The 27828-nt window shown below is 41.2% G+C and overlaps 1 protein-coding gene across 9 annotated transcripts in view; it reads right to left on the minus strand.

Annotated features, from left to right (window-relative positions):
- The window catches only part of TANC1 (tetratricopeptide repeat, ankyrin repeat and coiled-coil containing 1), a 230649-nt gene that overhangs the window by 135240 nt on the left and 67581 nt on the right, over window positions 1-27828 (minus strand). For all 9 annotated transcript variants that reach the window (XM_059167244.1, XM_059167243.1, XM_059167240.1 and 6 more), the window contains exon 2: window positions 18190-18269. In XM_059167244.1, the coding sequence (XP_059023227.1) occupies window positions 18190-18250 (61 nt within the window). In that variant the 5' untranslated portion in view covers window positions 18251-18269. The remainder of the gene's footprint in view (window positions 1-18189; window positions 18270-27828) is intronic.

The raw sequence follows: 27828 nt of genomic DNA on the forward strand, positions 1-27828 counted from the left end.
AATCCCCTCCATTGGACACCTGCCAAGTTATCACTCTCATGAAGCCCCTTCCTCAGGAAGGAGGATTCACCTTTCCTTTATCTAGGCATCTCCAAATGTGTCTACTCATCCACCTGGTTGAGACTTGCCTTTGTCTGTGTAGCTCAAACTGTCCATAGTCATCTCTTCCCCAGGGCTTACAGACACTGAATGGTCTGCTTTACTGACTGCTCTCACAGTGAAGGTCTGGACTGGCTTCCTCTTATCGTCACTGTGTGGCTCAAGATCTAGTTCCTTATTCTATGTACACTGTCTGTAGTACTACACTGGCTACTATACAAAGTAGTACATAGTACTGTATGCAACATACAAAGGAACCGCCCTGCTCCAGCTCTATCTACATGCCTGACTTCTCTGCTTACAACTTTCAATCTATAACCAATCACTCCTTAACATTAAACTCTCCTGAGGTGGCTGGGTGGCTCAGTAGGTTAAGTGTCTGCCTTCAGCTCAGGTCGTGATCTTGAGGTCCTGGGATGGAGCCCAGTGTCAGGCTCCCTTGCTCAGGGAGAAGTCTGCTTCTCCCTCTGCCCCTCCCACTGCTCATGCTCGTTCCCTCTCTCTCTCAAATAAAGAAAATCTTTAAAATAAATGACCTTTCTCAAAAACAACATCCTGAATATGACTTTTTTTTTTTAAGATTTTTTTTTTTTTAAGATTTTATTTACTTATTTGACAGGCAGAGATCACAAGGAGGCAGAGAGGCAGGCAGAGAGAGAGGAGGAAGCAGGCTCCCCGCTGAGCAGGGAGCCTGATGCGGGGCTCGATCCCAGGACCCTGGGATCATGACCCGAGCCGAAGGCAGTGGCTTTAACCCACTGAGCCACCCAGGCACCCCCTGAATATAACTTCTTACAACACAGAAAACTCTCCTTTTTCTGTAGATCTTGGGTGTGATGTTAAGAATGATGAGGATAGGACCACCATGCTGCCACTGTGCTGTCTCACATCCATGTGAATGGGGCTCTGGGCCTGCAAGGTGGCGGCCCCAGAGACTGAATATCTGACTCCTAAAGGCATTCTCTACCTCAGTTACACGTTCAGCCCCCTACGATTGCTGGAGCCCACTTACCCTTGAATTTCATGTTAAAGCAAGTACCCAAGTAACACATCAGGACCTCCACTGAGTTCTCTATTCTAAATATAAATGTATGTTCACCAAATGTATCTGTCCAAATAATAATGAGGGTGATCAAGTTAGTAGTAAAGCCTTACATGCTACACCAGACCTAGCTAATAAGCACTTTACATATATTAGCTTATTTTTATATTTTTTATTTTATATTTTATATTTATATAAAATTTTTATATTTTATATTTAATTTTTATATTTTATATTTTATTTTTTCACCCTGTTCCATTTGCTGTCATTGTCCCTGGGCTACAGATGAGAAAACTAATGCCTAGGGAAGCTAAGTAAGCTGCCCGGGGCCCCACAGCCCACAAGTGATAGATCTGGATTTGAACCGAGGTAGTCTGAGCCACTGTCCGAGCTCTTCATCATGGCTGCACACTGGTTTGCCTTTGTAACGGTGGGTCCCCTGACCAAGGTGCATACCAAGCACGGAATGCTGTTAGGTGCTTAAGAAATTCTGATCGTCATCCACAGATAATTTAGCGAGTCATGTTTCTCTGAATGGTAATCATCGGGAACATTCTGTCACATTGGACACGATGACATTTTGGGGGTGGAAAAATAAGTGGAAGGGAAAAAGACTTTTAGAACAATGCCAAAACCAGCACATCACCCCCTCACTAACTACTCGAATCCAAACTCTGGCAATCCCACCCGCAATGCTGCTGCCAACAGGCCTCATTACAAGAGAAAAGAAGGACAAGAGGGAGCTTCTACCATTTATCTTATTTCAACTCCTTAGAAGGGAAATGGGACCTATAAACATTTAGGGGGAAATACCTCCAAGTTTCTAGGCAGCACTGAAAGTTTCCTCCCCACAAACACATGTTAAAAATGCTATATAACCAATTCAGCACACATTCTAGAAAAAAGCAGACTAAGTCAATTGTGGTCATGCGGCTGTTTAACAAGATCCTTCCTAGGCCTGTACTGGGGGGCAGGGAGTGGAGAGAGAGAATGAGAAGACTACATTTTCTGCATCTATTTTTTTTTTTTTGCTATATTCCTACTCCACTAGCACCACAGAGGAGGAGAGAGGGAAAAAGGCAGCATTGCTCAGTTTTCAAAACAGCAGCCTCAATGACATGTCTGGTACGATATCTTAGCAACAATGTCAATATTGTCTCACCACAACTAACCATATTAACATTCCACTCTAATCATGACTTCTCAAATATAAAATGGAATGTGCATTACTCCATTCATTCTCTGAGCATGGCTCTGGGAAATGCACTCCTGCAACAGTTTCTATAACATTGTATGTCAATTAAGCATCAAAATTATATTCAATAGCTATCACTTCTGTATTAACTTGGAAGCATGAGAATATGCAAATATTGATGAGGAATCAACAATAAATACAAGAACCAAATAAAACATACTGACAAATTGCTTTGATGAAACCCTGTCCCTGGTTATTTCTAGAATGGAACCCTTGTCACTCAGCTCCTTGTAGAGCTGCATTTCTGTACTTCCAGTTCACCTCTGGAGGGCTGCCAAGAACAGGGTTGACAAGATAATGGGGGAGCTCCTTCTTGAGACCAGGAGTTCTCCCAGTCACATATATGTACTTCTGCCATGGCTGGCTGAGGCCGGCCCTGCACAGCATCCTAATGGTTCTCAAACCTGGCTAACCATTCAAAAAGCACTACAAACTCCCACTGCAGGTGGGAATTTGACTCACAAAGCTCTCGGGGAAGCAGCCAGGTTTAGGAATCCATGCACTGGACAACTATGCGAAAGCCCATTCTGACGAAGACAAGGAGAACACCAGATCACACAGGCACCGCATCTTCGAGTACACACACATCTTCTTAGATACCAAGGCCTTCTGGTGGTGGATCCTTGTGTTAGGGGCTTAAACCTTTTCTTTTCCCCTTCCCTGCCCAGGCAGCACATGCCATCCCAGACTGCTCACAGCAATTGCCCCCACAGCACTCTGCTAAGGCCAGACTCCTCACCATGGCTCTCCTCTGTCCGCACCAGATGAAATGGCTAAGTTGTGTCTGCCACACAGGCAAGGAAACAAAACTATCCAAGACACTGCCATTCACTAAAGCCTAAAGGGATCAAAAGAGGGGTGTAGCAGGGAAGAGTCCAAATGACACAGAAAGTGCTATCAGTCATAGTAAGAGCAAATGTAAAATGCTTACGATGGTCCAGGCACTGTTCTAAGCCCTGTAACTCACAGGATCCTCAGGACTACCAACCACCCAAGGAGAGAGAAACTGTCATTAACCCCGTGTTGCGGATACAGAAGCTTACATAGCTTCTGGCTGATACATTACAGAGGACACCGGCTTTGGAGACAGACAAACGGGTTCAAGTCTTGGCTCTGCCATCCCAGCTGAGTTACCTCACTGTAACTCAAAGTTACTGTGAGTAACTGCACAGTAATTAAACTAGCTCTTTAATCTCTACTAATAAGCTATTGATTATGTGGGCTAACTATTTACAGGCATCTAGCATATGGATACATAGTAAATACTCAAACTCATAGTAAATACTCATAGTAAATACTCAAAGAAAAAGTTGCATCAGTGCTGCCCTATTATCTCCCAGAGGGTTCACTTCCTAGCTTCTCTACTATGTTTGAGGAAGAAAAAGAGATCTCACCCCTCCCTCAAAACATCTGGGTATCAAAAGTTCCTGATATAAATTTAAATATTTACAGGAGTGTATCTGATTTCCTTACTTGACAGGCATTTCCCCAAACCAAGGATATCATGTGGTAAAAGTGAAACAAATTCCCCTTAATTAAAACAAAACAAAACAAAACAAAAACAAAAAATACAAACACAAACAAAACCTTCATTTCATTTGACCTTTATCATTATTGTATGGCAGATTATTACCTTCATTTTTTTTTAAGATTTTACTTATTTATTTGACAGACAGAGATCACAGGTAGGCAGAGAGGCAGGCAGAGAGAGAGGAGGAAGCAGGCTCCCTGCTGAGCAGAGAGCCCGACGTGGGGCTCGATCCCAGGACCCCGGGATCATGACCTGAGCCGAAGGCAGAGGCTTTAACCCCTGAGCCACCCAGGCGCCCCTATTACCTTCATTTTATAGGCAAGAAAACAGAAATTCAGAAAAACGAAACACTTGTTCTAAAGGAGCCAGCAGCTATATCAAACTGGACCTTCAGGAACAAGTTTCCTGACGCCAAGCCAGCAGACTGCTCGTTCATCTTTAAGATGCTGTTTCCATGAAGTCAGACGGGATCTGAAGTACTGTTTGGGGAGTCCAATAACCATGGAAACCATGTAATGGATGGAGGGGGAGGAAACTCCAGAATCTCTGATCTTCATAATCTTAGAGCTAAGGATGTAGCTTTAAGAGGTTTAATAAGATTAGCAGCATCAAAACTCTCCTACAAAGCAGGGAAAGAGAGCTGACCTCCCTGAAAGAATGATGTGTAACCTCTCAGTTTTCAACACTGAAAGTACAGAATTAAAACAAAATCTCTCACTTAATCCTACCAAAAATGAAGATGAAATATACATGAATCTTTTTAGGTTTTATAATTCAAAATTAAACATTACATGTGTGATTTGCTTAGAACTCTAGCTGGTAAACAATTAATGGTTAACCACTTAAATGCATTCCTTAAAATAAATATTAAAGAATATTAAAATGAATATTAAAGAATATTAAAACAGATCCTAAACTCAACAACAACAACAAAAAATAGGTAAGCATATAGGCAGGACAGAGAAACAAATTTAAATCTCTCTGATAAATACTTATATAATATATATGTTGCATCAAGCATAGATTTAAGCACTTTATAAATATTAACTCTTTTAATCCTCATAAGTGACCCATGAGGCACAGAAAGTTTAAGTAATTTGCTCATTTTCACACAGCTGGTAAACTATGGCATCAGGCTACAAATCCAGGCAATAAGATTTCACACGGCCAATAAACATAAAAATGCATTTGAGGGACGCCTGGGTGGCTCAGTGGGTTAAGCCGCTGCCTTCGGCTCAGGTCATGATCTCAGGGTCCTGGGATCGAGTCCCGCATCGGGCTCTCTGCTCAGCCAGGAGCCTGCTTCCCTCTCTCTCTGCCTGCCTCTCCGACTGCTTGTGATTTCTCTCTGTCAAATAAATAAATAAAAAATCTTAAAAAAAAAATAAAATAAAAAATAAAAATGCATTTGAATTCATTCTGAAGAATTACTTAATTAAAACAATGAGATACAATTTTTGCCTACCACATTGCAAAGATGAAATAATTTGATTATAACCAGTGGTGTTAAGTGTGTAAATATGTATTCTCATATACTGAAAATGGAATTGGCAATTTAATGCCACCTTTCTGAAGGGCAATTTGACAAAAATCTAGGAAGATTGTAAATGAACCAACTTGTTAACCAACGATCAATAGGAGAATAATGAAATAAATTATGAGCTATCTGTCCAATATAATATTAAGCAAATTTTGAAAAACCTATCAGTGTGTGCTAATATGAAAAATGTCTAAAACTGCAATCAAATTTACAAAATAAAACAGTGTAAATCTGTGCATTTTAAGGACCTATGCATGTGTGTACATATGCATGCATATACACAGAAAATATCTGGAAAGATCAAATAAGAAACATTAATTGCCTTTAGAGGCAAAAAGGAAAGCAGAGAAGAAATAGCAATGTACCTATTTCTAATGCCATTATATAGCTTTTTTTTTTTTTAAGATTTTATTTATTTGAGAGAGAGGAGCATGAGCGAGCGGGCAGAGGGCCAGAGGAAGAAGCAGGCTCCCCACCGAGCAGGGAGCCCGACATGGGACTCAGTCCCGGGACTCCAGGATCATGACCTGAGCTGAAGGAAGACGCCCAACTGACTGAGCCACCCAAGCATCCTAGCTTTCTTTCTTTTTCTAATAATTGTATATTTAACTATTTACATTTATGGTGCTTAAATGGTTTTACAAAAACAAAAAAGGATGGGTTTGTAATCTCAAAGACACCAAGCAGAAATGGTCCTTAAGATATAAAAAAAGGTTGCACCTGGGTGGCTCAGTCAGTTGGTTGTCTGCCTTCAGCTCAGGTCATGATCCTGGAGCCCCCGTGTGGAGCCATCATCAGGCTCCCTGCTCAGCAGGGAGTCTGATTCTCCCTCTGCCTCCCAGCCAGCTTTGTTCTCTCTCTCTCTCTCTTTTGCTCACTCTCTTGCAGATAATAAAATCTTGGGGGGGGGGGGAAGTTATAGAAAAAGAAGAGCTACTACTCAGTTACTGAGTCTTGGTAAAGACCATATAAGAAACTCAGAAATAGGGACGCCTGGGTGGCTCAGTTGGTTGGACGACTGCCTTCGGCTCAGGTCATGATCCTGGAGTCCTGGGATCGAGTCCCGCATCAGGCTCCCAGCTCCATGGGGAGTCTGCTTCTCTCTCTGACCTTCTCCTCGTTCATGCTCTCTCTCACTGTCTCTCTCTCAAGTAAATAAATAAAATCTTAAAAAAAAAAAAAAAAAAAGAAACTCAGAAATAACCCTTTGGGGCTGGGACAGGGTAGAAATCACTTTTCTTGGAGAGAAAAGTTATAAAGTAAATCTACTGCCTTCTATCTCAGGGATAGCTTTTCCTTTATATTTATTCAGTGCTAGAAATAAAAAAAAATAATGGGAGCTATCCAGAGACATAGTAGAAACTGAACTCGTCTGAAGTCAGAAACTATACTTTGATCCCATTTTTGCTTTAACTAGCTATATAACGTTGGGCAGTTGATAAATGCCTCTTTTCTAATTTTCCTCAAGAAATGAAGACACTGGGGCACCTGGGTGGCTCAGTCGGTTGAGCGGCTGCCTTCAGCTCAGGTCATGATCCCAGGGTTCTGGGATGGAGGCCCATGTTGGGCTCCTTGCTCAGCGGGAAGTCTACTTCCACTCCTTCTGCCCTCCTCCCCCATCCCCCCTTGTACTATCTCTCTCTGTGTCTCAAATAAATAAAATCTTAAAAAAAAAAAAAAATGAAGACACTGGGACACCTAGGTGGCTCAGTAGATTAAGCATCCAACTCTTGATCACAGGGTCCTGGGGTCGGGAGACCGTTGGCCAGGCTCCCCACTCAACAGGGGGCCAGTTTCTCCCTCTCCGTGTCCTTCTGCCCACCCCCTGCCCCAGCTCATGCTCTCTCTCTCTCTCTCTCTCTCTCTCTCTCTCAAATAAATAAAATCTTTAAAAGAAAAAAAAAAGAAAGAAAATGAAAACACTGAACTCAATTTGTAAAACTCTTCTTGATCTAAATCCTTTAATTCCATTACTTTACCTTAGTTTAAAAAAGAATCCCTCCATCTAACAATCTAAGATTATGAACCATGGACCAAAATATTTACACTTAAGACTACAGCAGTTTGGGGCACCTGGATGGCTCAGTCAGTTAAGCGTCTACCTTTGGCTCAGGTCACAATCCTAGGGTCCTAGGACTGAGTATTGCTTCAGGATCCTTGCTCAGCAAGCAGCCTGTTCCTCCCTCTGCCTGCCACTCCCCCTGCTCTCTCTCTCTCTCTCTTTCAAAAGAAAGAATACAGCAAAAGTTATTAAGGAGATGCTTAGCTATCTGGAACTATCCCTGCCGGCTGGGAGCAACTCACCAGAAGCCAGGTGTCAGGAGGGACTGAGACTTTTTGTGTACAGAGGCAGAAACTCACCAAGTACTGTAGAAAATCTGATGACTCATTTTGAGTGGGTTTTATGCCTTCATTTTGGTTTCTCTATAAATTTCTTAAATAGAAGCCATCAGACCAGCAGGCTCAACACAAACCTGAAATTTTAACACCTGAGACACTTCTACCCATGGAACACAGGCACGTTTTAGTAACTTCAATAAAAATTCCCAATGAGTGACTTTATAAGGAAATCCCACTACTATGCACCAGGGGCCATACCAGGGTAAGGGAAGAACCAGACTGAAACGGAAAAAAATGTGCAGTTGACCCTGGAACAACACAGGTGTGAACTACACAGGCCCATTTAGATGCAGAACTTTTCCAGTTAATACTGTGCAATATAGCAAACGTATTTTCTCTTATTTTTACATTTCTTCTCTCTAGCTTACTCTTTTGTAAGAATACAGTATATAATAAATATATAAAATGTGTCAGGTGACTATTTATGTTATTGGGAAGGCTTCCGGTCGACAAGAGGCTATTATGTTCTGGAGAGTTAAAAGTTATACTTGACTTTTTGGGTATGGATGGGTATGGAGGAGGGTGGTCAGTGCCTCTAACCCCCATGTTGTTCAAGGTCATATAAAGACAACGAGGAGAAACTATAAATGGGCACTGAATATTTAAGAGGTCTACCAATCTCAAAGAAATGCTAATTAAAAACAAATATATGCTGGGACCTACAAAATCAGCAAAAATTATTAAAATCTACAAACACCCAAAACTAGTAAGAGTCAGGCAAGCAGGCACACTCACACACTGCTTACACAGGTGACCACACAATCCCTCTGGGAAACAATCTGGCAAGAGGTACCACAAGCTTCTGAAAAGTTTGTTTTCATTATTAATTCCTTGCCTAGAAACATTCTATTAAAATAATCAGAGATTTGTACACAGGTACCTATTTTCCAGAGGCTTTTTTTTTAATGAATGAAAAAATCATACCCACACAAAATCATTCATTATAGTACAATAAAATATTAGGCATTTATCAAAGACTAATGACATCAAAAAGGATAAAGCAAAAGACAAAGAATATCCTGGGGCTTTTTTCTTTATTCTTATTAATATTTTCCAAATTTTCTACAAATGAGCACATATTATATTGGGCACAGATTCAAAGACCCATGTTGATTCTCACCTTACCTTCTCTAAAACCGAAATGTATATACTAGCTGACGGCATCTTTAAAAACCGGCATCAGCCAGGCAATGACTGCAACCTCACAGCCGCTGACTGCAAACCTGGGCTGTCACATCTGGTCGAGGGACAATTTTAGCTCTTTCCAGGTTTCAGTCAACAAATCACTTAGGGCCAACTGTGGAAGAAAAATGAACCCTGGAGTTTATCTGAAAGCTTTCCATTAAAATCTCCTTTGAGATCATGAAAGGATGGTGTCAATGTAGTGCAGAGAAAAATGGATATGGCCAACTAGGTCAAAAAAAAGAAGAATTAGGCTCTGAATAGAAATCAGAAATGCTTTAACAAACCTGTTTATATTTTCCTCCAGCTTTTTCTTTTTAAGATTTATTTATTTATTTGAGAGAGAGTGCATGTGTACGAGCACAGAGGCAGGAAGGGAAGGATAGGGAGCAAGAATCCCAAGCAGATCCCGTGCCAAGCATGGAGTCCAAGGCGGGGCTCAATGCCATGACCCCGAGATAATGACCCAAGCTGAAACCAAGAACTGGACGCCCAACCAACTGTGCCACCCAAGCGCCCCTAATTTCCTTGTTTAATGAAAAATATTGAGATACATAAAAATAACTCTAAAGAAAGGAAATCTTCAGTAAGTCAAACATTTAAAGTAATAAAGTACTGTCCGTTAATTGACAGTTCTTTCTTCCTCAGAGGTACATGAAATAGGATATGTTTTATTTTTTTTTTTTTAAGATTTTATTTATTTATTTATTTGACAGAAATCACAAGTAGATGGAGAGGCAGACAGAGAGAGACAGAGGGAAGCAGGCTCCCCGCTGAGCAGAGAGGCTGATGCGGGACTCGATCCCAGCACCCTGAGATCACAACCTGAGCTGAAGGCAGCGGCTTAAACCACTGAGCCACCCAGGCGCCCCGGATATGTTTTTTAATCAATGAAATACAGTATGACAGTGCTATGGGTTGAATATTCCTATGTTGAAGCTTTAAACCCCCATGTGATGGTATTTGAGATGGGGCCCTTGAGAGATAATTAGTTTTAACTGACATCAGGGGGTGGGGCCCTTATGATGGGATTAGTGTCCTTATAAGAAGTACCAGAGAGCTTGCTATCTCTCTTGCCATTTGAGGACACAGGAACAAGGCATCTGTCTACAAGCCAGAGGAGTCTTCACCAGAGGGTAGAGAAATTCAGATTCTACTTTCCAGATCCATGATTGCAGATGTGAATAAAGGGCTTCTAAACTTGAGGCTAAGGCTATCCAACGGTTAGCCCTGGGGGCCACCCGCCAGCTACAGGACAACTCATAATCAAAGCCTCATCCTCTTAAGAAGAACACTAAGCTTAGATCATCCTTCACAGGGGAGAAAAAAGAAAGTTCAATCTATGTCAAATCTTTAGTAGCCTACCTCTCCACTCAGAAACTACATTTGCCAATAGATTATATGAAATCAAGTTTTCTATATTTTTGTAGAACAGAAACAGAAACTTGGAATTACCTTCCTAGAAAAAGCAAATGCGGGGCAGGGGCTCCCAGACAGCTTAGTCAGTTAAGCAACCAACTCGTGATTCTGGCTCAGGTCATGATCTCCGGGTCATGAAATTGAGCCCCATATCTGCTCCGTGTGGCTGTGGAGACTGCTTAAGATTCTCTCTCCCTCTCCCTGCTCCCTCCACCCTCCACCCGCATTCTTACTGTGTCTCTCGCCCAAAAAAAAAAAAAAAAAAAAAAAAAAAAAAAAGTATTGCTAAAAAAATGCAAATGGTCACATGAAAATTCAGATATAGAGTTCTTATGGGCATTTAAGAAGCTATACCACATGAAAAAGCTCTGGAAAATTAGGTATATAGAAAATAAGATCATTGTTTTGGGGTTATTTTACAGAAAAGCAGCTTTAATTTTTTGAAAAAGGATTTATATAATGAAATTGGATTTGACCCAAAAAATGAGACTCTGAACTGTTATTTTATATTCTCTATTAAGTTTCCTACTTAATAGTAAACTAATATTTAGTAGTAAATATTAAACTACTAATAGTTAAAAGTAAATAGTAAACTACTTAATAGTAGTAAGTTTCCTACATTTACACATATACAGTTGACCCTTAAATAAAACGGGTTTAAACTACTCAGGTCCACTTCTACATGCCCCCGCCCCCCCTAGTAAATATAGTCAGTACTGTAAAAGTATTTTCTCTTCCTCAAATTTTCTTAGCAAAATTTTTTTCTAGATTATAATATAGTATATATAATGCATATACAAAATATGTGTTAATAGATGGTTAATGTTATCAGTAAGGCTTCTAGTCCAATAGGTTATTAGAAGTTCTGGGGAGTCAAAAGTTTTATGTAGATTTTCAACCATGTGGGGGCTGGAATCCCGTAACCTCTTCATTGTACAGGTGACAGCTGTACATACAAAGAGGGACCGAAATAAATGAATGTTGTTGTTTGAGAATTCTGCTACCAACTTTATGATGATTTGGATAGGCTGTGACTTCTTGGGGGGGTCTTATTAGCCAGAAAACATAGAAGATCCATGAGGTGTCTTGATTTCACCTTCCCCGTCCAGAGCGTTCTCTAATTATGCCCTTCACAGGAAACAGGCTCTAGGATGAGCCAGCTTGGTCGGCGATGTGTAGGTGCCTGACACATGACCAGTGCTAAGTATCTGTTCTCTTCCGTCTCTCTTTCCTCCGTTGTACTTCCCCAAAATGTATGCAAAAGCTACAAAGAGGATGGAGGGTAGATTCTTCTACAGAGGAAGACCTTCATCAATTAAGGATGTGTTGAAATGAAACATCCCAGAAACTATATAAACTGTACTTAGAAATCTATTCTTAAAGCTGCTGCTTACTCCCAAAATCTCTTTAGCAAGGGGAAAGTCTTTTAGTTTAACTTCACAAAGAAAAAGGACACAATACCAGTACTTGATATAGGCTGAAAGGTAAAACAAGTATTTCCCAAGTATAAATCACCATATAAGAGACCAAGGACCCTAGTTTTCTTATGAGGAAAAGGGTGAAGATGGCACCAAAGACTGTAGTATGCAGGCGTGATGGCAGAATCCATATTTAAAGATGGAAAGTCATGCAAGAAGCCTTCAGAACATCACTCCTCTGCCTGAGAGCATTCCTGCCTTCTCTTCAAAAGGGAAAGAACAAGAACTCTGACAACGGTTTTGTTCAAAGTACCATACAGTTTTCTCAGGAAAGCATAGGTTGCAGGGTATCTAGCAGAAGCTAGGTGTCAAGCGATACCCTTCTGCAAAAAGGTTCTCTTATTTAACCCTGATGACATCCTTGTCAGGCAGCTTAGTCAAGTAAGGAATTTGTCCAGATTCATGTAAATGGGAGGTGATCAAGCTGGGAGTTGAATCTGTGACTTCTAATTCCAAAGTCTGCTTTTTCTAGACTGTGAGACAGGTATAAGGGACAACAAAGAGAAACTGCTAACCGGGATAACCAGAGGGAACAACAGTCCTGATTCTACCAAAAACCAGCTTGGCCTCTATTCTGTGTTTATATCCTGCCCCAATATTTTACAAAATTTGCTTAAGTGCCCTGGTGAAGAGAAATACAGTATCGTTAGATTGAATTATTTCTGCCTGTTTTGTTGCTTGGGAAACATTTTTGGAGTCCGTTAACAACAAGATACCAAATATCCACAGCTCAGCAAGACAGTCACTGCACTAAATTCCTAAGTAATAGTCCCCAACCACAGAAAATGGGCAATGCAGCACAGAATAATCAAAAGCAGCTTCATATTTTCCGGATAAAACAAAGCATCGTTTGTACTAGGGCATTTTTAGAAGGTACCACTGAAAACCAGACTGCAGCCTGGAAAGGCTTAAAATACCACATTTAACAATCACATCAATGGCTTTTAAACTTTAGAGGCAAACAGCTTCCTTTTACTACAAATTCAAAGTAAAGGATTAGATGCAAAGCTAACAGATTAATTCAGTACATACTCAAGTTTATAGAGACTATCCAATGCCTTAATTAACACCATTATAAGTGCACTTAGCCGACCAGCTGGGTTTTAACGAAGAAAAGGTGAAGGTCAAATGTCTTTTTTTTTTTTAATAAATTGCTTCAAACTTAAAAAAAAAATAATGAAACTGAAAGGAAAAGACTAATAAACGATTATTTTGGCATATTAAGTAACCCTTCCTTCATCAGTCTGTATTTTAATTGAGGCAGTACCACAATTAAAAGTTCACCAAACTTTGTTCTTCAGCCTCAGTGTGGAGCTACTTCCACACCAAGACAGAGCAACTAGAAAAGGTGGACAGGACAAGAGGCTATAGTTTCAAGATTAGCAGAAAACAGGAGAAGGGATGCATACAGAGGGAGAGGACCAATCCTCTCATGGAGGGCGATGGGTCTTGTCTGCCTAATGCTTCCAGAAAGATGCCACAATCTCTGGGATTAAAAGAAAAAAAACAGAACTGTTATCAGCTGTGAGCTATAATTATTGCAAAGATGTTAGATAGGGGTGCCTGGGTAGCTCGCTCAGTCAGTGATGTATCTGCCATCAGCTCAGGTCATGATCCCAGGGTCCTGGGATCCAGCACCACATTGGGCTCCTCGCTCAGCAGAAAGCCTACTTTTCCCTCTTCCACTCCCCATGCTTGTGCTCCCTCTCTCACTGTGTCTCTCTGTGTCAAATAAGTAAATAAAATCATAAAAAAAAAAAAAGATGTTAGATAAAAATCAGGATTCATTTCTTGGAGACCAATAGGGGAAAAAAAAAGGTCCAAAAAACTAACCACATCATTTATTCACTATGTGGATGCAGTAGTTATTCTAACGAGCTATACTAAATATCTATGCTTGGTTTTTGTAGTAGAGGGCACCTGCCCATGTCGATGACAGAAGAATCCTCCACAGTACACGGCTTGGTGGGAGGTGAAGTCCACTTTGCCCTACAGATGCAAAGAAGTCAAAATACACATTTGTCCAGCCTCTCTTGCAGCTAGAAGCCAGGCATGGGAATCAGGCTCAGCCATTTAGATACACTTGCCCCACACTTTCAGTTTTTCCTTGGCTCTCTTAAGCATTTTCTCTTCCAGATGAACTTTTTAAACAACTAGCTATGTCGTGTTTAAAAAAAAAAAAAAAAAATGACAGTGCTTTTCTGGACAGTGAAAATACTCTGTATGATACTATATCAATAGATACAGATCACTGCATATTTGTCCAAACCCAGAGAATGTACTATACCAAGAGTGAATCCTGATGTAAACTGTGGGATATGCGTGACTATGATGTGTCAGTGTGGGTTCATCAGTTGTAACAAACATACTGCTCTGGTGGTGGGTAATGATCCTGGGGGAGGCTCTTTATGAGTGGGGACAGAGGCTACATGGGAAATCTCTGTACCTTCTGCTCAGTTTTGCTGCAAACATAAAACTGGTATAAAACAACAAGGTCTTTAAAAATAAAATAGTTGGGATTTCATTAGGGACTAAATAGAATGCACAGGTAATTCTGTAAGAGACAGTTGGTTTAAAATATTGCATTTGCCCCTTTGGAAACACTGTATTTCTTTCCATTTATTAGGTCTTCCGTTGAGTGCTTCAGCAAAGTTTTCTCTTCAATGTAAGGTTTGCACATTTTTTCTTAGGTTAATATTTAAAGTTTTATTATAAATTGGGACATTACCCTGTGCATTATCTAAACAGTGTTGTACAGAAAAGATATTAATTTCCTACACTGTTTTTCTACCAACTCTAAACTCATTTTGGTCCAGATTTGTATCAGAATACTCTCAATATACTCACAGTACAGTAATTATTTAACTTTTAAATAGATTTAATCATAGTAACATGAAAGTTTTTTGATAGCGAAGTTCACTTAAAAAGATGTGGTTTCTCCTTGAAGAGCCTCAAATAAATACTACACTGTTTTGGATCAAGGTCTTACATAAGAGCAGGAAAGGAAGGAGAAAAAGAAGAAGAAGAAAAAAAAATATATATATATATATGCCCTCATCTACCTCTCTCCACATTGTGGTTTAATATGGATTTTTGCTCCCTCTGGCCTAACTCAAGGTCAAGAGAAGCACAGTGTTCATTTACACTGATGGAACAGCAAGAACAAGGCAAGTGTATTATCCCCCAAAACATTTAAGTTTTTAATACTGTACTCTGACACAATTCTACTGCTTCCAGAAAACAAGTTTTGCTTAGCTGTAAGCATTTCTTAGGTTAGCCAAAAAAATAAAAATGCTATTTTTAAGATTTCAGTGTTCAATAGTTTAATACTATACATATTTCAAATACCTTTATATACATATAAATTTCAATACCTGCTAAAATTTTACTGGTAATTTAAAGTAGATACATATGACATTTCCTTTTAGGGATAGGAACTGAAGGTGAACCAACTTTTCAATATTTCTGAAAAGTATTTGTTTTCTTTTGAATACTAAATTTAACTCAATGATTAGGTTTTCTAAATTCTCAAAGCCGATTTTTAAAAAAAGAGGTTCAGGGCGCTTGGGTGGCTCAGTGGGTTAAGCCTCTGCCTTCGGCTCAGGTCATAATCTCAGGGTCCTGGGACTGAGCCCCATAGCAGGCTCTGCTCGGCGGGGAGCCTGCTTCCCCTCACCCCGCCTACTTGTGATCTCTGTCAAATAAATAAATAAAAATCTTTTTTAAAAATTTTAATAAATAAAGGTTCAAGATTATAAAAACAACCTACAAAGGATATATAAAATGCTGAGCTCAAGGTTTTAGACAAAAATATTTCCTAAATTTCTGTAATTGTGAGTTCGAGTACATAGAAATGAATTTTCCTTTGTCTTTGCAACAAATATTGGTTTTAATTGGAAACAGTAGAGCAAAAATTTTCCATATTGCAGGAGATACTATTACTCAAGTTTCAGGGCAGTCTCTGTAGATTAGCCAGCTTTAATTTACAGAGAAAACTTAGTTATGATCTACTTATATAATGAGAGTTGGCACAGAGCTCAACATATGAATGGTCAAATTCCAAGTATATTCCCCCAATGATCTTGTGACATAACTTCACCAAGATTTAAAATTCCATCTGCTTTGTTCCCCAACTAACACAACCAGGTTCTAGTTAAGAGAAAAAAAAGGCACATACCATACAGATTTTATGAGAAATGTTCCCATTGCTTTTTCAAGTTGGTTTGCATTAGGCAAAAGCCATACTGTGGGAATTATTATGTAGAAATGATTCAGAAAAAACAGTAGTTGCTCTTAAAGACCTGAGAGGGGAATAATCCCAAAATCACATGCTCTAATACTGGAAAAGTTACAAATGCAAACTATGTTCACTGTCTGGCCATTCTGAAAGGCAGGGTGCCCCAAATCATTACTGTACTGTCTGTCATTTCACGGGCACTGGTCAAAGAGGATGGGGAGGGGGTGGGTGTCTGTCGTGAAAGACTCCATTACTAAGTAGGGAGTTTTGGCTTGGAGACCCAGGCCACTGGTTGGGCCGCTACAGCTAGACAGACAGCTTAGGACCTAACTTTATGCTGGAAATTACAAAGACATCTAAAGAAGCAAGTAACAAAGTCCCTAGGATGAATGTCAGATGAGCCAAAACTTGGAGGGGGGGGGGGTGGATTTTTTTAAAACTGCTTTCAGAGAAATAAAGAGAAGGATATTTTGGCCTTGACCCAGCAGAGGGTGAATGTACTCCTGGACAGAAATTATGTGAACTGAAAATTCTCCATAGTAACAATTCTAATTAATTATTCAATGGTAGGGGTTGGTTTCTTAAGGTTAAAAGCTGACTCTGGTCTCTTATTTCTGTCATTAAAAACTGAATTCTTTTCTTTGTATCTGCTTATGCAGGGATAAGGAGAAGCTTCTAATGGAATCTTAACAGTAACTTTTAGTAAAGTTACTTTTAGTAAAAGACTCTACTTTTAGTAAAGACTCTACTTTTAGTAAAGTTTGCCATTCTGCAGGCTTTTTAGTTTAAGGGGTAACAGAAAATCTGTTTAAGTTCTATGTAACTAAAAAGTTTAAGCCCGCTTATTCTATTATGTAAGTAACTATCTGTAAACAACAGATAAATGTTGTCATAACATTAAATACATTATATGTAATTATATACATACATTTTGTGTAATAAAAGGTACTACAAGATCTTTTCAATTGAAGAGTTCACTATAATTCAGTGATGTTTTAGCAATAAGTACTTATTTATACTTTAATAGAAATTAAAAACTGAAGTATTATTCAATAAACAGTAACTCAGGAAACCACTTTCCAACTCTGAACTATCATAAGTTTGCAGAATAAAATAGCACATTTTGGGGAAATTAATTCATGCTAATAGATTTTTATTGTACAATAATGGTAAACAATATGTAATTTTTCTAGAAAAGTAGACCACTAAGGAGTCACCAAAATAACCTTAGAAGAGTCTGTCGCATGGAATGCAATGAAGAGTCACACTGACCACATAAGCACCAGAAGTTTACAAACAGAAATGAAATCCAAGCCAAATTAAGTAGCTTTCATCTAATGAAAACTAGCAGTCTGGCACTGAGTGAGGCTACACCTGTTAGGCAGAAAATTTGATACTCAAAAGAGGAGGACCAGTCAGCCAGCTGTTGGTTAAACATATAAAATACAATCACATGTGGGAAAAAGGAAAGGGCTTTCTAGAAACCAAATTCCTGGACACACCCGCTATCCCTCCATGTCTATAACTCTGACTTGTCTCTGAATCTGAATGATCTGTTAAAATCATGAACCTTCGAAGTGTTCTGGGGCAGGATTTGGTTTGTAACACAAACTCACTTTCCATAAGAAAGCTCAGAAACAGGGGCACCTGGTTGGCTCAGTTGGTTGGGCATCTGCCTTGGACTCAGGTCATGATCCCAGAGTACCAGGATGGAGTCCCACACCAGGCTCCCTGATGAGCGGGGAGTCAGTTTCTCCCTCTGCCCCTCACCCCACCCGTGTTCTCTCTCACTCTCTTGGTCTCTCTCAAATAAGTAAAATCTTTAAGGGAAAAAAAAAAAAAAAAAGTTCAGGAATACATTTAGTTTCTCATAGCTTCCAGTATTAGTGCGTCCTAACCCAAAACACTCCTCGAACCCAACTCCCATGCAACAGCTCCGCCCAGCCTAGAGTGCCCAAGTGTCTCTGCCCCACAGCCCCATGCTTGTTCGCGCTGCTCGCACATACCTGTTTCCTTCCTGCTCCCCTTGCCTCCCTCTCGGCTCTTCTTCAGCACAGCTTTTAACATTTTCAACACTCTTTTTCTTCTAAAGAGAAAAGGAGGGGAGGGAAGAGGAATTAGGGATTGTGAGCTGGAACAGAACTTACATATTGACACAAAAGGTAATTTGGCCTCTAACAGATTGCTTAGCAGAATATAAAGATACCTGGAGTTTTACAGTCATTTTCTGTGAAAAAACTAAGCTGGGGAACTACATGTTAAAGACACAAGGAGTATTTTATAACTTTTAATGAAGTGATCATAAGTTCATGGACTTGTTATAAAAGTTAAACACACACACACACACACATATACACACACACAAAACAGGCCCTTCTCAGCATTCCACAACTAATTAAGGTTACGAGGCTAAATCTGGGCACATGACCATAGCAGTTCTGGCATAAGAATTCAGATCTCCCAGGCCCAGCTCATCTAAAGAAAACATTAGAACAGAGAATCAAGGAGATAATGGTTAAGAAGAAAGCTGCATGGTTAGAGGCATGGTTTGCAGATGCTACTGATTACATAACCACAAGGAAAACATTTTGGAAGTTTATCAGATTAAAACATACCTTATAAGCATTTGCAAAATAAATACAATGGAAACACATTTTAAAGCTGACGTTGGGGGACCCAATCAAACAGCATTCGCAGCAGTGGTTTTTTTCACTACATACAGTTAGGACTTGGGGTGGGGGGGGATCAGGAGGAAAGCAGAATAGTCTGTGGCACTACAGCTGAATCCTTTAAATGATAAGCTGCATTTTTAAACTGGGTTGTACCAAGCATGGAGAAACAACACAATGGCCCAGGCCTAAGATGAAACCTAAAACCCTCCCTATAGCAAGAGACGGACAAAAGGACCATTATTTCATCAGTCTCCTGCAGCTCTCTTTTCCCTCCAGCAACTCAGAGGAGACGGCTGCACAACTCCCCACAGTAACAAATCCGCACGGGTTCTGTTACCCATCGCACCCTTGTTACCGCACTAAGGACAGGAAGGCGGAAGGCAAGCAGGTTGCCCCTGGAAGAAGGAAGAGGGGGAGGGGAGCTAAGAGGGAGAAACTCGTATATGAAGAGGGCCTCCCTTAGCTCCCCTTCCCGTGAGCCTGAATGCTTGAAAGGGCCTCCGGGTAGCTCCCCACACAACTGTTCCAGCCCAGAGTTAAGCAGAGCCTCTGCACAGAGAGGAAAGGGTCCCTAAGCACCACACACGGTGACCTTCGTATCATTTCGTCCGGGCCTGTATTTATTTTTCTGGGTCCTTTGTTTGCCTGACAGAGAAACAGAGACTCTGTAAGGCTGACTGCCCAGAGGTCACACAGCTAATTAATAGCAGGGCCCGAATCCAAATCTGCAGACTCCCAGCCAGGGTCCTCCTCCTCCCACCGCTCTGCCTCTCCTCCCAGAAAATGAAAGCTTGGGGCAACAGCTATCAGACAAGTGAACAAACAAAAATCAACAAACCAACCCAGCCTAGAGATACCAGAAAGACAGTATCATTAAGCAGAATTTGGAGAAAGCTGTAGCACAGTTTGATAGGGTTAAATCACCTTACAAACAGGTCCTCTACACACAAAACAGCCATGGCTTACAGCTTAATTCTTGTTTAAAATGCTGCTTCAGGGGCACCCGGGTGGCTCATTCCTTAAGGGTCTGCCTTTGTCTCAGGTCATGATCCCAGGGTCCCTGGATCGAGCCCCCCATCAGGCTCCTGCTAAGCAGGAAGCCTGCTTCTCTCACTCCCCCGCTTGTGTTCCCTCTCTCGCTGGGTCTCTGTCAAATAAATAAATAAAATCTTTAAAATAAATAAATAAAATAAAATAAAATGGTACTTCTGTAAACCCAGGTGCAAAGATTTGGGTTTCACAAGAAGGGCAAGCACTGAATCCGGGAAGACAACCACAGTGTGCTTCTACAGCGTAACTACGGAAACACAAATTTCTCTTGATGGTCATGCGGAAAACACAGCAAAATGTTGTGTAAAAAATGGTGGACAAAATTCAGTAATAGCTGCCTGCTCAGCACAGATATTTTCTTTCCCAAATCAATCAACCTAACTTCAGGATTTGTCATTTCATGAAGACTACATACTTTAAAAAGAAAAAGAAAACATGCCAACAGAGCTTGGCCACGGTCCCTTGGTGAGCTCTCCGGGAGCCCCACACTTCTCTGGATCTCAGACTAGCTCAAGCCCCACTATGGTGGTGAGGCTGCCGGGGATCCATCACCCTGGTCATCTCCAACCCGCAGCAGATCTGCTGTGCCACTGGGAAGACATGTCCCACGGGACAAGGACTAGGACACGCTGACTCGGCAATCTCATGCCAGACACCTTGGATGCCTACTTTGGGGAGCTCGGCTGTTTTCAGGATCGTCATATCTTCCACATCAGTGGTCTTGAGTCAAGTGAAAGAGGCTATCAGATAGCTACTCTCACTTTTCTTTCCAGTTCCTGCTTTCCTCCATAAATAGCAAGTCAAGGGGAAAAGCTTTAATTTATATTCTAAGACCCATTGTGACCTGGAGAAACGTCCAATGAGTCTACCTGAGTGTAAAAGTCACTTCGGCTGCCATTTCTTTAAATTATATACTTTTGAAGGAGAGAGAAAAGACCAGCCTCCAGACCAGCTTCTGAAATTCTCTAATGGGAGAAAACTTCCCATCATTTTCATTTAAAAGAAAATAAAATGTGAGAACAGGACGTTAACCTTAGAAGACCAACGACCTGCAGGTACCTACATTTCCTTACTTTTAGACTGTCATTCAACATGCGAGTTCCCCAAACACCACAGGTTCTTCTTTTTAAAATGCCCAGAAGTTACATAAAGTACAAAACTGACTTTCACTTTTTGATTTCTCATTTACCATACAGTCTTTGAGGATAGGTACAATGTCTCCATGTTCTGTGTTAGAATTCTGCACAGTGATTACAGTGATAGATAAAATATAACAAAGATCACCCTGGGTAAAATGGGGAGGATTTCAAAGCAAGGCAAAATCTTTTTTGGCTTGTAATTACAACAGCACCATCATAACCATGACCAGCTTGTCTGAAATCACAGAATAACACCAGTATTAAAATTTTCCTCTTCTGGAGTGCCATACTGCCTGTTTACACAATCCCAAGTTGAATCTGTGAGCTGAGGGCAGGGACTATGTTTATTCTTTAATACAAACAGAAGCCAGAACACAGGCTTCGCACCCACTCTGTTCTCAGTATTTGTTGACAGATTTAACTAGGCTGCAATGAACACAGATGAGCGATTTCCTCCAAATCAAGCAATTAGCCAACATTTACAGCAGTTTATAAGTTACAAGGAACATTCCTATATATTTTCATTTGCAAGGAATGCCAGAAAATGCCGTTAAATCCACGTGACATCAGGCAATGAGATACTAGGGAGGAAAATGCTGCATTTCATAATACCCCTTCATGTTCACACCTGAATTAACCTTAAAGATCTCAGGATCACAAAATCTTATTATCCAGTTATCCTGAATTTGTGCACAATCCATTGGAAGAAGCTTCTTCCATCAAACAGTTTATCTGACCTCAGAGCAAAGCTGCTTCTGAAGGCGCCTCCCTTCATCAAGCAAACCAGAACAGCAATATTTACAAGTGAAACACTGAAAACTAAGTTGTACTTAATTAAGGGTTTCCACTCCCAGAAAAGGGAGACATCAAAAACATCCTCAACTTTGAGGGTTTGAAATTTTTTTCCAACCAAGATTTGACTCAGCTGTATAATACCCATATCCTCTGTATAGCTACTTTTAGAATTTACTTTCCATTAGCAATCTTTAATGGTTACTAAAAGAAAGGAAATGTGCGGCGGCAGTGGGGTGTCTGAAGCACCTTTCAAGATAAATAATATATAGAATAGAGCAAGTCAAGAAAACAAAGCAGAACAGAGACCACAAAAGGAAACAAAGAGGCCTGCTAGATGGGGCACTGGCTGTTGGCTGGAAATTCACGGAAAACTGCGTTATAGAAGCTTCCTGAAAGCAAGAGCCATATCTCAACATTCTTTCAGAGCTCCCATGAGGCTGGGAAAAAACAACCCTTGATGAATACTTGAAATTCCAGTAGGTCTCTCTCTCCACTCCCCACTTTTTTTCCCCCTATAGTAGAAAAAGCCCAGGAACAGACTTAATCCTCCTAGCCCTGGTCAAGTCATTGAACTTCTCTAGGATTTAGGATTCGTCCAGAAAAGCTGGGGAAAACAAAGAGTGGCTACTGACCAATCAACCAGAAAGTGTATGATGTTACTGCCCAATTTCCACTGCTGCTATGGTATCACTGGGCTATCGTTTATTCACCAAGACACGAAGGCTCAACCATTCACTTTTTATTCAAAGCCACTGCACAAATGGTACCTCTAATTCTACTGCTCTTCATAGTTAGGCTTGTTGTAGACAAAAAGACTTCCAATTGGGAGTATGCCTTATTAAAAAGCATAGCAAATTTACAGCCCCAAGTAATCTGAATTTAAAAGATTTCTGGGCATGAAGTCTCAACTCAAACATTTTCTGATGCACAAGTGGAAACGCTCCATTAGACTGAAATTGCTTTCAGCCCATATTTTAAATATTATCTAAAATAGAGAAGTTACTTTAGGGAAAAAAAAAAAACAAAACCCTCTCCTGGGGCACCTTGCTGGCTCAGTACTAGAACATGTGACTCCTGAACTTGGGATTGGGAGTTGGTAGCCATATGGTGGGTGTAGAGATTACTTAAAAAAAAATTTAAAACCTGACTCTCTCAAGCTGGTATTTCAAGTTACTAGAAAACTACTAATGTGCAAGTGTGTTCAAAGAAGTTCTCACATTGTGAACTACCTGGGAAAAAGGGTATTTCACTTGAGGAGGAAAATATGAACAAGCTACTTCCTTCTGGCTCCAAGAGCCTTTTTTTTTTTTTTTTTTTTTTTATATTTTGTGAGATCTGTTGAGCCCAACTTTTAACACTATTTCCTCCATAAAGCCTTCCCAGGCCATGGGCAGTCAACTCTACTAATCCCTCCCGGCACCTAGCAATGTACCTTCCAGATAACAAATACTAAGTACATTTTTTTAAATGAATGAATAGCAGGTTGTCATAGAAGGAAATTCAAAATCAATGGCCATTCTCCCCCACAAGGGGTCTGGACCAATAACTTCAGAAATTTTCTGCTACCAACCACTAGTTTCCAAGTTTATGGTCAAAGTTATCTGGCCCCTACACAATCAACAACTCAATTCCACAGCAGGATCTGTTCTCTTATCAGGTCTTCAGAAGGCTGCCAGGAGGTTTTATTTCAGTATTTTAAATACACATTCAGAAGGGAGAAGTACAAGGACAGAAAAGCCAAAATCTGAAATCAATACATTCTCCTTCAAACTAGGAAAAGCTCAGATAAGGAGATAACCAAGGGCAGCATCCCTGGAGATAAGCCTTTTGCCTCCCAGGCCAAGGGCTGTTGCAAAGGACTGAGCACTGGTCTCACAAAAGCCCCTGCTTACCCAGAAGCAGTCTTCAGGTTGGATGCTCCTCTCAACCAAGCAACTCCCTCCCCACCCCAACAGCAATATGCTCCAAACCAGAAGACAAAACAGCTGCGATACTAAAACCACACCACCATCCAGACATTCATAGAGATTTAGATTTATTTGGGAAAGTAAAGGCATTTCTCAAGTCCACTTCAAAAGCCACCTCGGGACACCTGGGTACCTCAGTTGGTTAAGCAGCCAACTCTTGGTTTCAGCTCAGGTAAAGGTCTCATGGGTCCTGGGATCAAGCCGCAAGTCATTGTCGGGCTCCACACTCAGGGGGGAATTGGCTTGAAAGAGTCTCTCTCTGCCCCTCTCCCTACTCGTGCAAGCTCTCTCTCTAGTAAATAAAGGTTTTTAAAAAAAAAGCCACCTCAAAACTGCTCAAAGCCTTCCTCCAGTAGGCTGTGAGCCAGGACAGTCAGACCTTGCCCCACTCCCCACCCTGGCACAGTATTTGTTTTGTTGCTTCAATACCAGGAGACACGTTGGGGAGGAACATAATTATAATCCATCTGTAATTCTCAAAGGGAATGGCTGTATCTCAGAACAGTCTACCATCCTTTAATAAATTTAAACAAATGTAACAGCCTCATCTAAAATGCAAGGTCCTGAGCATCAGAGGAACTTATCCTGACTCTCCTGGGTCAGCAAGCGGCAGACAGAGCTGGGGTGACAACCTGATTGTCCAATTAAGGAAGCAGCACTGGGCTAGAGATTGCAGTTTTTCATTCTACACAAATTCTTAAGTATCTGTACCAAAAGCAAAGAGAGACACAAAGTCAAGCATAATATGATAGAGAAGAAAAGAAAGTCAACAAATATAGGCAGGAAGCTAGGAGTTCATGCCTCCATTTTCTCTATGAAGTAAAAATAAGATGGGGTGCTTGGGTGGCTCAGTCGGTTAAGTGTCTGCCTTGGCTCAGGTCATGGTCCCGGGGTCCCTGCTCAGCAAAGAGTCTGCTTCTCCCTCTGTCCCTCCCTTCACTCGTGCTTATTCTCTCTCAAAATTTTTTTAAAAAAACCTTTAAAGTAAAAATAAGGTATGAGAGGAGCAGTAAAAGTTGAAAATAGCCTTTGTAAAAGAGAGGAAGGCAAGCACAAGATTACAAGGACAGCTGAACAGCTCTGACTGCCCAGTCCGGGTTGCAGACCAAGACTTGGCACCAAATAAGGAATCTATGCATCTGTGTCTTCTGATGTTCAGCCCCAGGAACCCCCGAGGACGAGAGGGCTGATCAGTGACTGAGTGTCTGCAGCACAAGTCCAGGAGGACTGAGAAGGTTGTCCACGTGACATCCTTGGAGCCGTGCGCCACAGAGTCAGGACTGGCCAGGAAGGCAGTGAGGCCCTCAGAGGTCTGATGGCCTGCAAAGACAGGGATGGGGTCTCAAGGACATCAAGGAACAAACACAGCCAGACGAAGTGAATGAGGGAGTTGAGAAAGAGTCCGGTCCTTTAAATGAATTTTTAAATTTTGGATATGGAATAACACCAGGCAATGATGAAGGCCACATGATGGCCAAAAGCACGGTTTAGTCAAGTGGTCGGCCTTCCAACGAGAGTGGCTGGAAATAACTTGATTCTTAGTGTGGGAAAGGGCCATTCAGGTGCTTACTACAGTAATGGAGGCAGCATCTGGGCTATCAACTGTCATCCTAATAGCTAGTATTTAATAAGCATTTACTGTATGTCAGGTAAAGAGTTTTACATACATATGTAATCTCTTTTAATCCTTAAAAAAAAAAAAGGCCCCAAAAAACCCTGTGAGACAGTTTATGGATTTTTTTTTTTTTTTTATAACCAAGGAAGCTGAGAAGCTTTGATTCACAACTTCCACAAAGTGACACAGTGTGTAAAGGTAAAGGCGGTCCTGGGACTTGAAAGCCCAGGCACCAAGTGGCTGCTTCCAAAGCCTTCAAAGAACCTGAGGGCCGGGGTAGGGAAGTGACCAGGAGAGCACATAACACATGCCTTAAAGACAAGGTGGCTTTTGCAGAAGGGTGAAAGTGTAGCCGTTTTGGATTCACCCATGGTGCGCTGGGAGAAAGCCAACATCAACTCTGAGCCCCAGCGGCCACGAGGTCAGAAGCCCACAGAGGACCACCTAGGGTTTGAATACGGAGCAGAGTCTTTGAACGTGTTCCCATCCTCTCACAGAGCCCTGTAGAGGACATGACTAGGGTCACAGGATGTTGCCCCACAAGGTCTGCAGCAGCTGGAGACCCAAGCCCCAATCCTCACCATGGCAGTTAGCTCCACAGACAGCCTCACGGAACCCATTTTTGTCACTTTCCCCTTCTTCCTTTCTGTGAAGTTTTCCACTTGTATTGTACAACTGAGCTATCAACTCCCAGTTGGTCCGTACAACTACATGGACCAACTTCTTGATGTCTGGCAATTACAACTCCCTGAATAAAGACAGAAGGCATTCCATAAGCAAGATGACTTTGGGCAAGTCATCACTGAATGTCACCCCTTCACGGACTCATCTGTCTGACAGGGATTCTGCTCCCTTTCCTGCTTGACTGGACAATCAGGCCTCTTCCACCTGCAGGTACTATGATTTTATGGGGAAAACTTTATTTCCGGTTCATAAGACCTCTGTCATCACAGTAGCTGAAAAACCATCACCACAGAAGAGAAAAGAGCTCCTGGCTGGAGTCTTGGGCAGGGTGATAAGCCTTTACAGGAAAAGGAGAAGAGACCTTGAAGACACATCAGAAAGTCCATTTTTCAGAAACTGTTAAAAGGCACTCAATCAATCAATGCCAGCAGAATGAAGTCTGGTATTATAAATCTAAAGAAATTAAATTTTTTAAATTGCACGGCATCTGGCCTCAAAGTGAAAAAGGTCAAACAACTTCAAAGATGCCCCATGAAAGGCAGCTATTCATTACACAAAAATCTCTTGCTTATGTAGCTGACAGATGGATCATTCACTTAAAGCCCTGGAACAGAAGACATCAAAATCCCTCCTCCACTTCTGTCAGTGACTCTTGAGGATGCTCCGAACAAGGTTATAACCTGCCCCCAAGCCCTTGATTTCATTAGGATCAGAGTTCCCAATACCCAGTGTAGTTTTTCAGAACTCCCCCAGGTGACTGAACTGTGCAGCCCATAACATCTATTTGACATGAACTCTGTACCAGGCCCTGTTCGAAGCATGTAGACCACAGAGAGTTACTCCTCACAACCACCCTCCGCAGAAGGTACTATAAATATCTCCATTCTACAAAGACACGGAGAGACTAGTGATCTGTTAGGGTCACATAGCTCATGGGAGCACAGCCAGGTTCCCCATCCCAGTAGTTGTGCTCCAGAGCCTAACACAACACAGTCTCTATCTTATGCCCCTTTTTTTTTTTTTTTTTTTTTTTTTTTTTTTTGGCTAAAAATGAGACAGACTAGCTTTCAGGGGCCTGATGAGGTGGTCAAAGAGACAAAACTTCCTAATAGGACAGAGGGAAAAAAAAATCATCTTTGGCCGCACACACACACCCCTCCACCCACAGCAGCATCCCATGTCTCAAATCTATCCTGAAAAAAGAAAAACTGCCTCTTGGGAGAGAATCCTACTGTGTACTCGCTCAGGCACCTCGGAGTTATTTCAAACACCAGTGTTATCAACATTGGTGACCTGGAGGCATCATACCCCAAAACGCAAGCAAGCACTTGGATTTGTGAGCTTATGGGAAGAACAACACTGTCAGTTGGGCCAGATCACCGGTGGGGAAGAGTATGTGGGACAGAGACCACAGTGTCACATGGGCAACGCTTCCCCTATTCTTAACACCCCGAAGTTAGGAGCAGTGTGATTCATGAGAGGCTCAAAACCCCACCCCCCATCTCACTGAATGAACTGCATAAAGCCTGTTGAAAGGGGATGAAAGGTGGCAAAGGTATCCTGGTGTCCAGGCTTTCTTTTTCTGGGCAGCTTTACCCAGATATAGATATAATAGGGTTTTAACCAAGGTTATCAAGTTCTAAAATAAAACTAGGGAATGCCTGCCATGGTAACACAATGAAGAGCTAAATGAAATTCATACAAGTCACACGGCATTCTCCCC

Source organism: Mustela lutreola, chromosome 3, assembly GCF_030435805.1.
Source record: "Mustela lutreola isolate mMusLut2 chromosome 3, mMusLut2.pri, whole genome shotgun sequence".
Taxonomy (NCBI): domain Eukaryota; kingdom Metazoa; phylum Chordata; class Mammalia; order Carnivora; family Mustelidae; genus Mustela; species Mustela lutreola.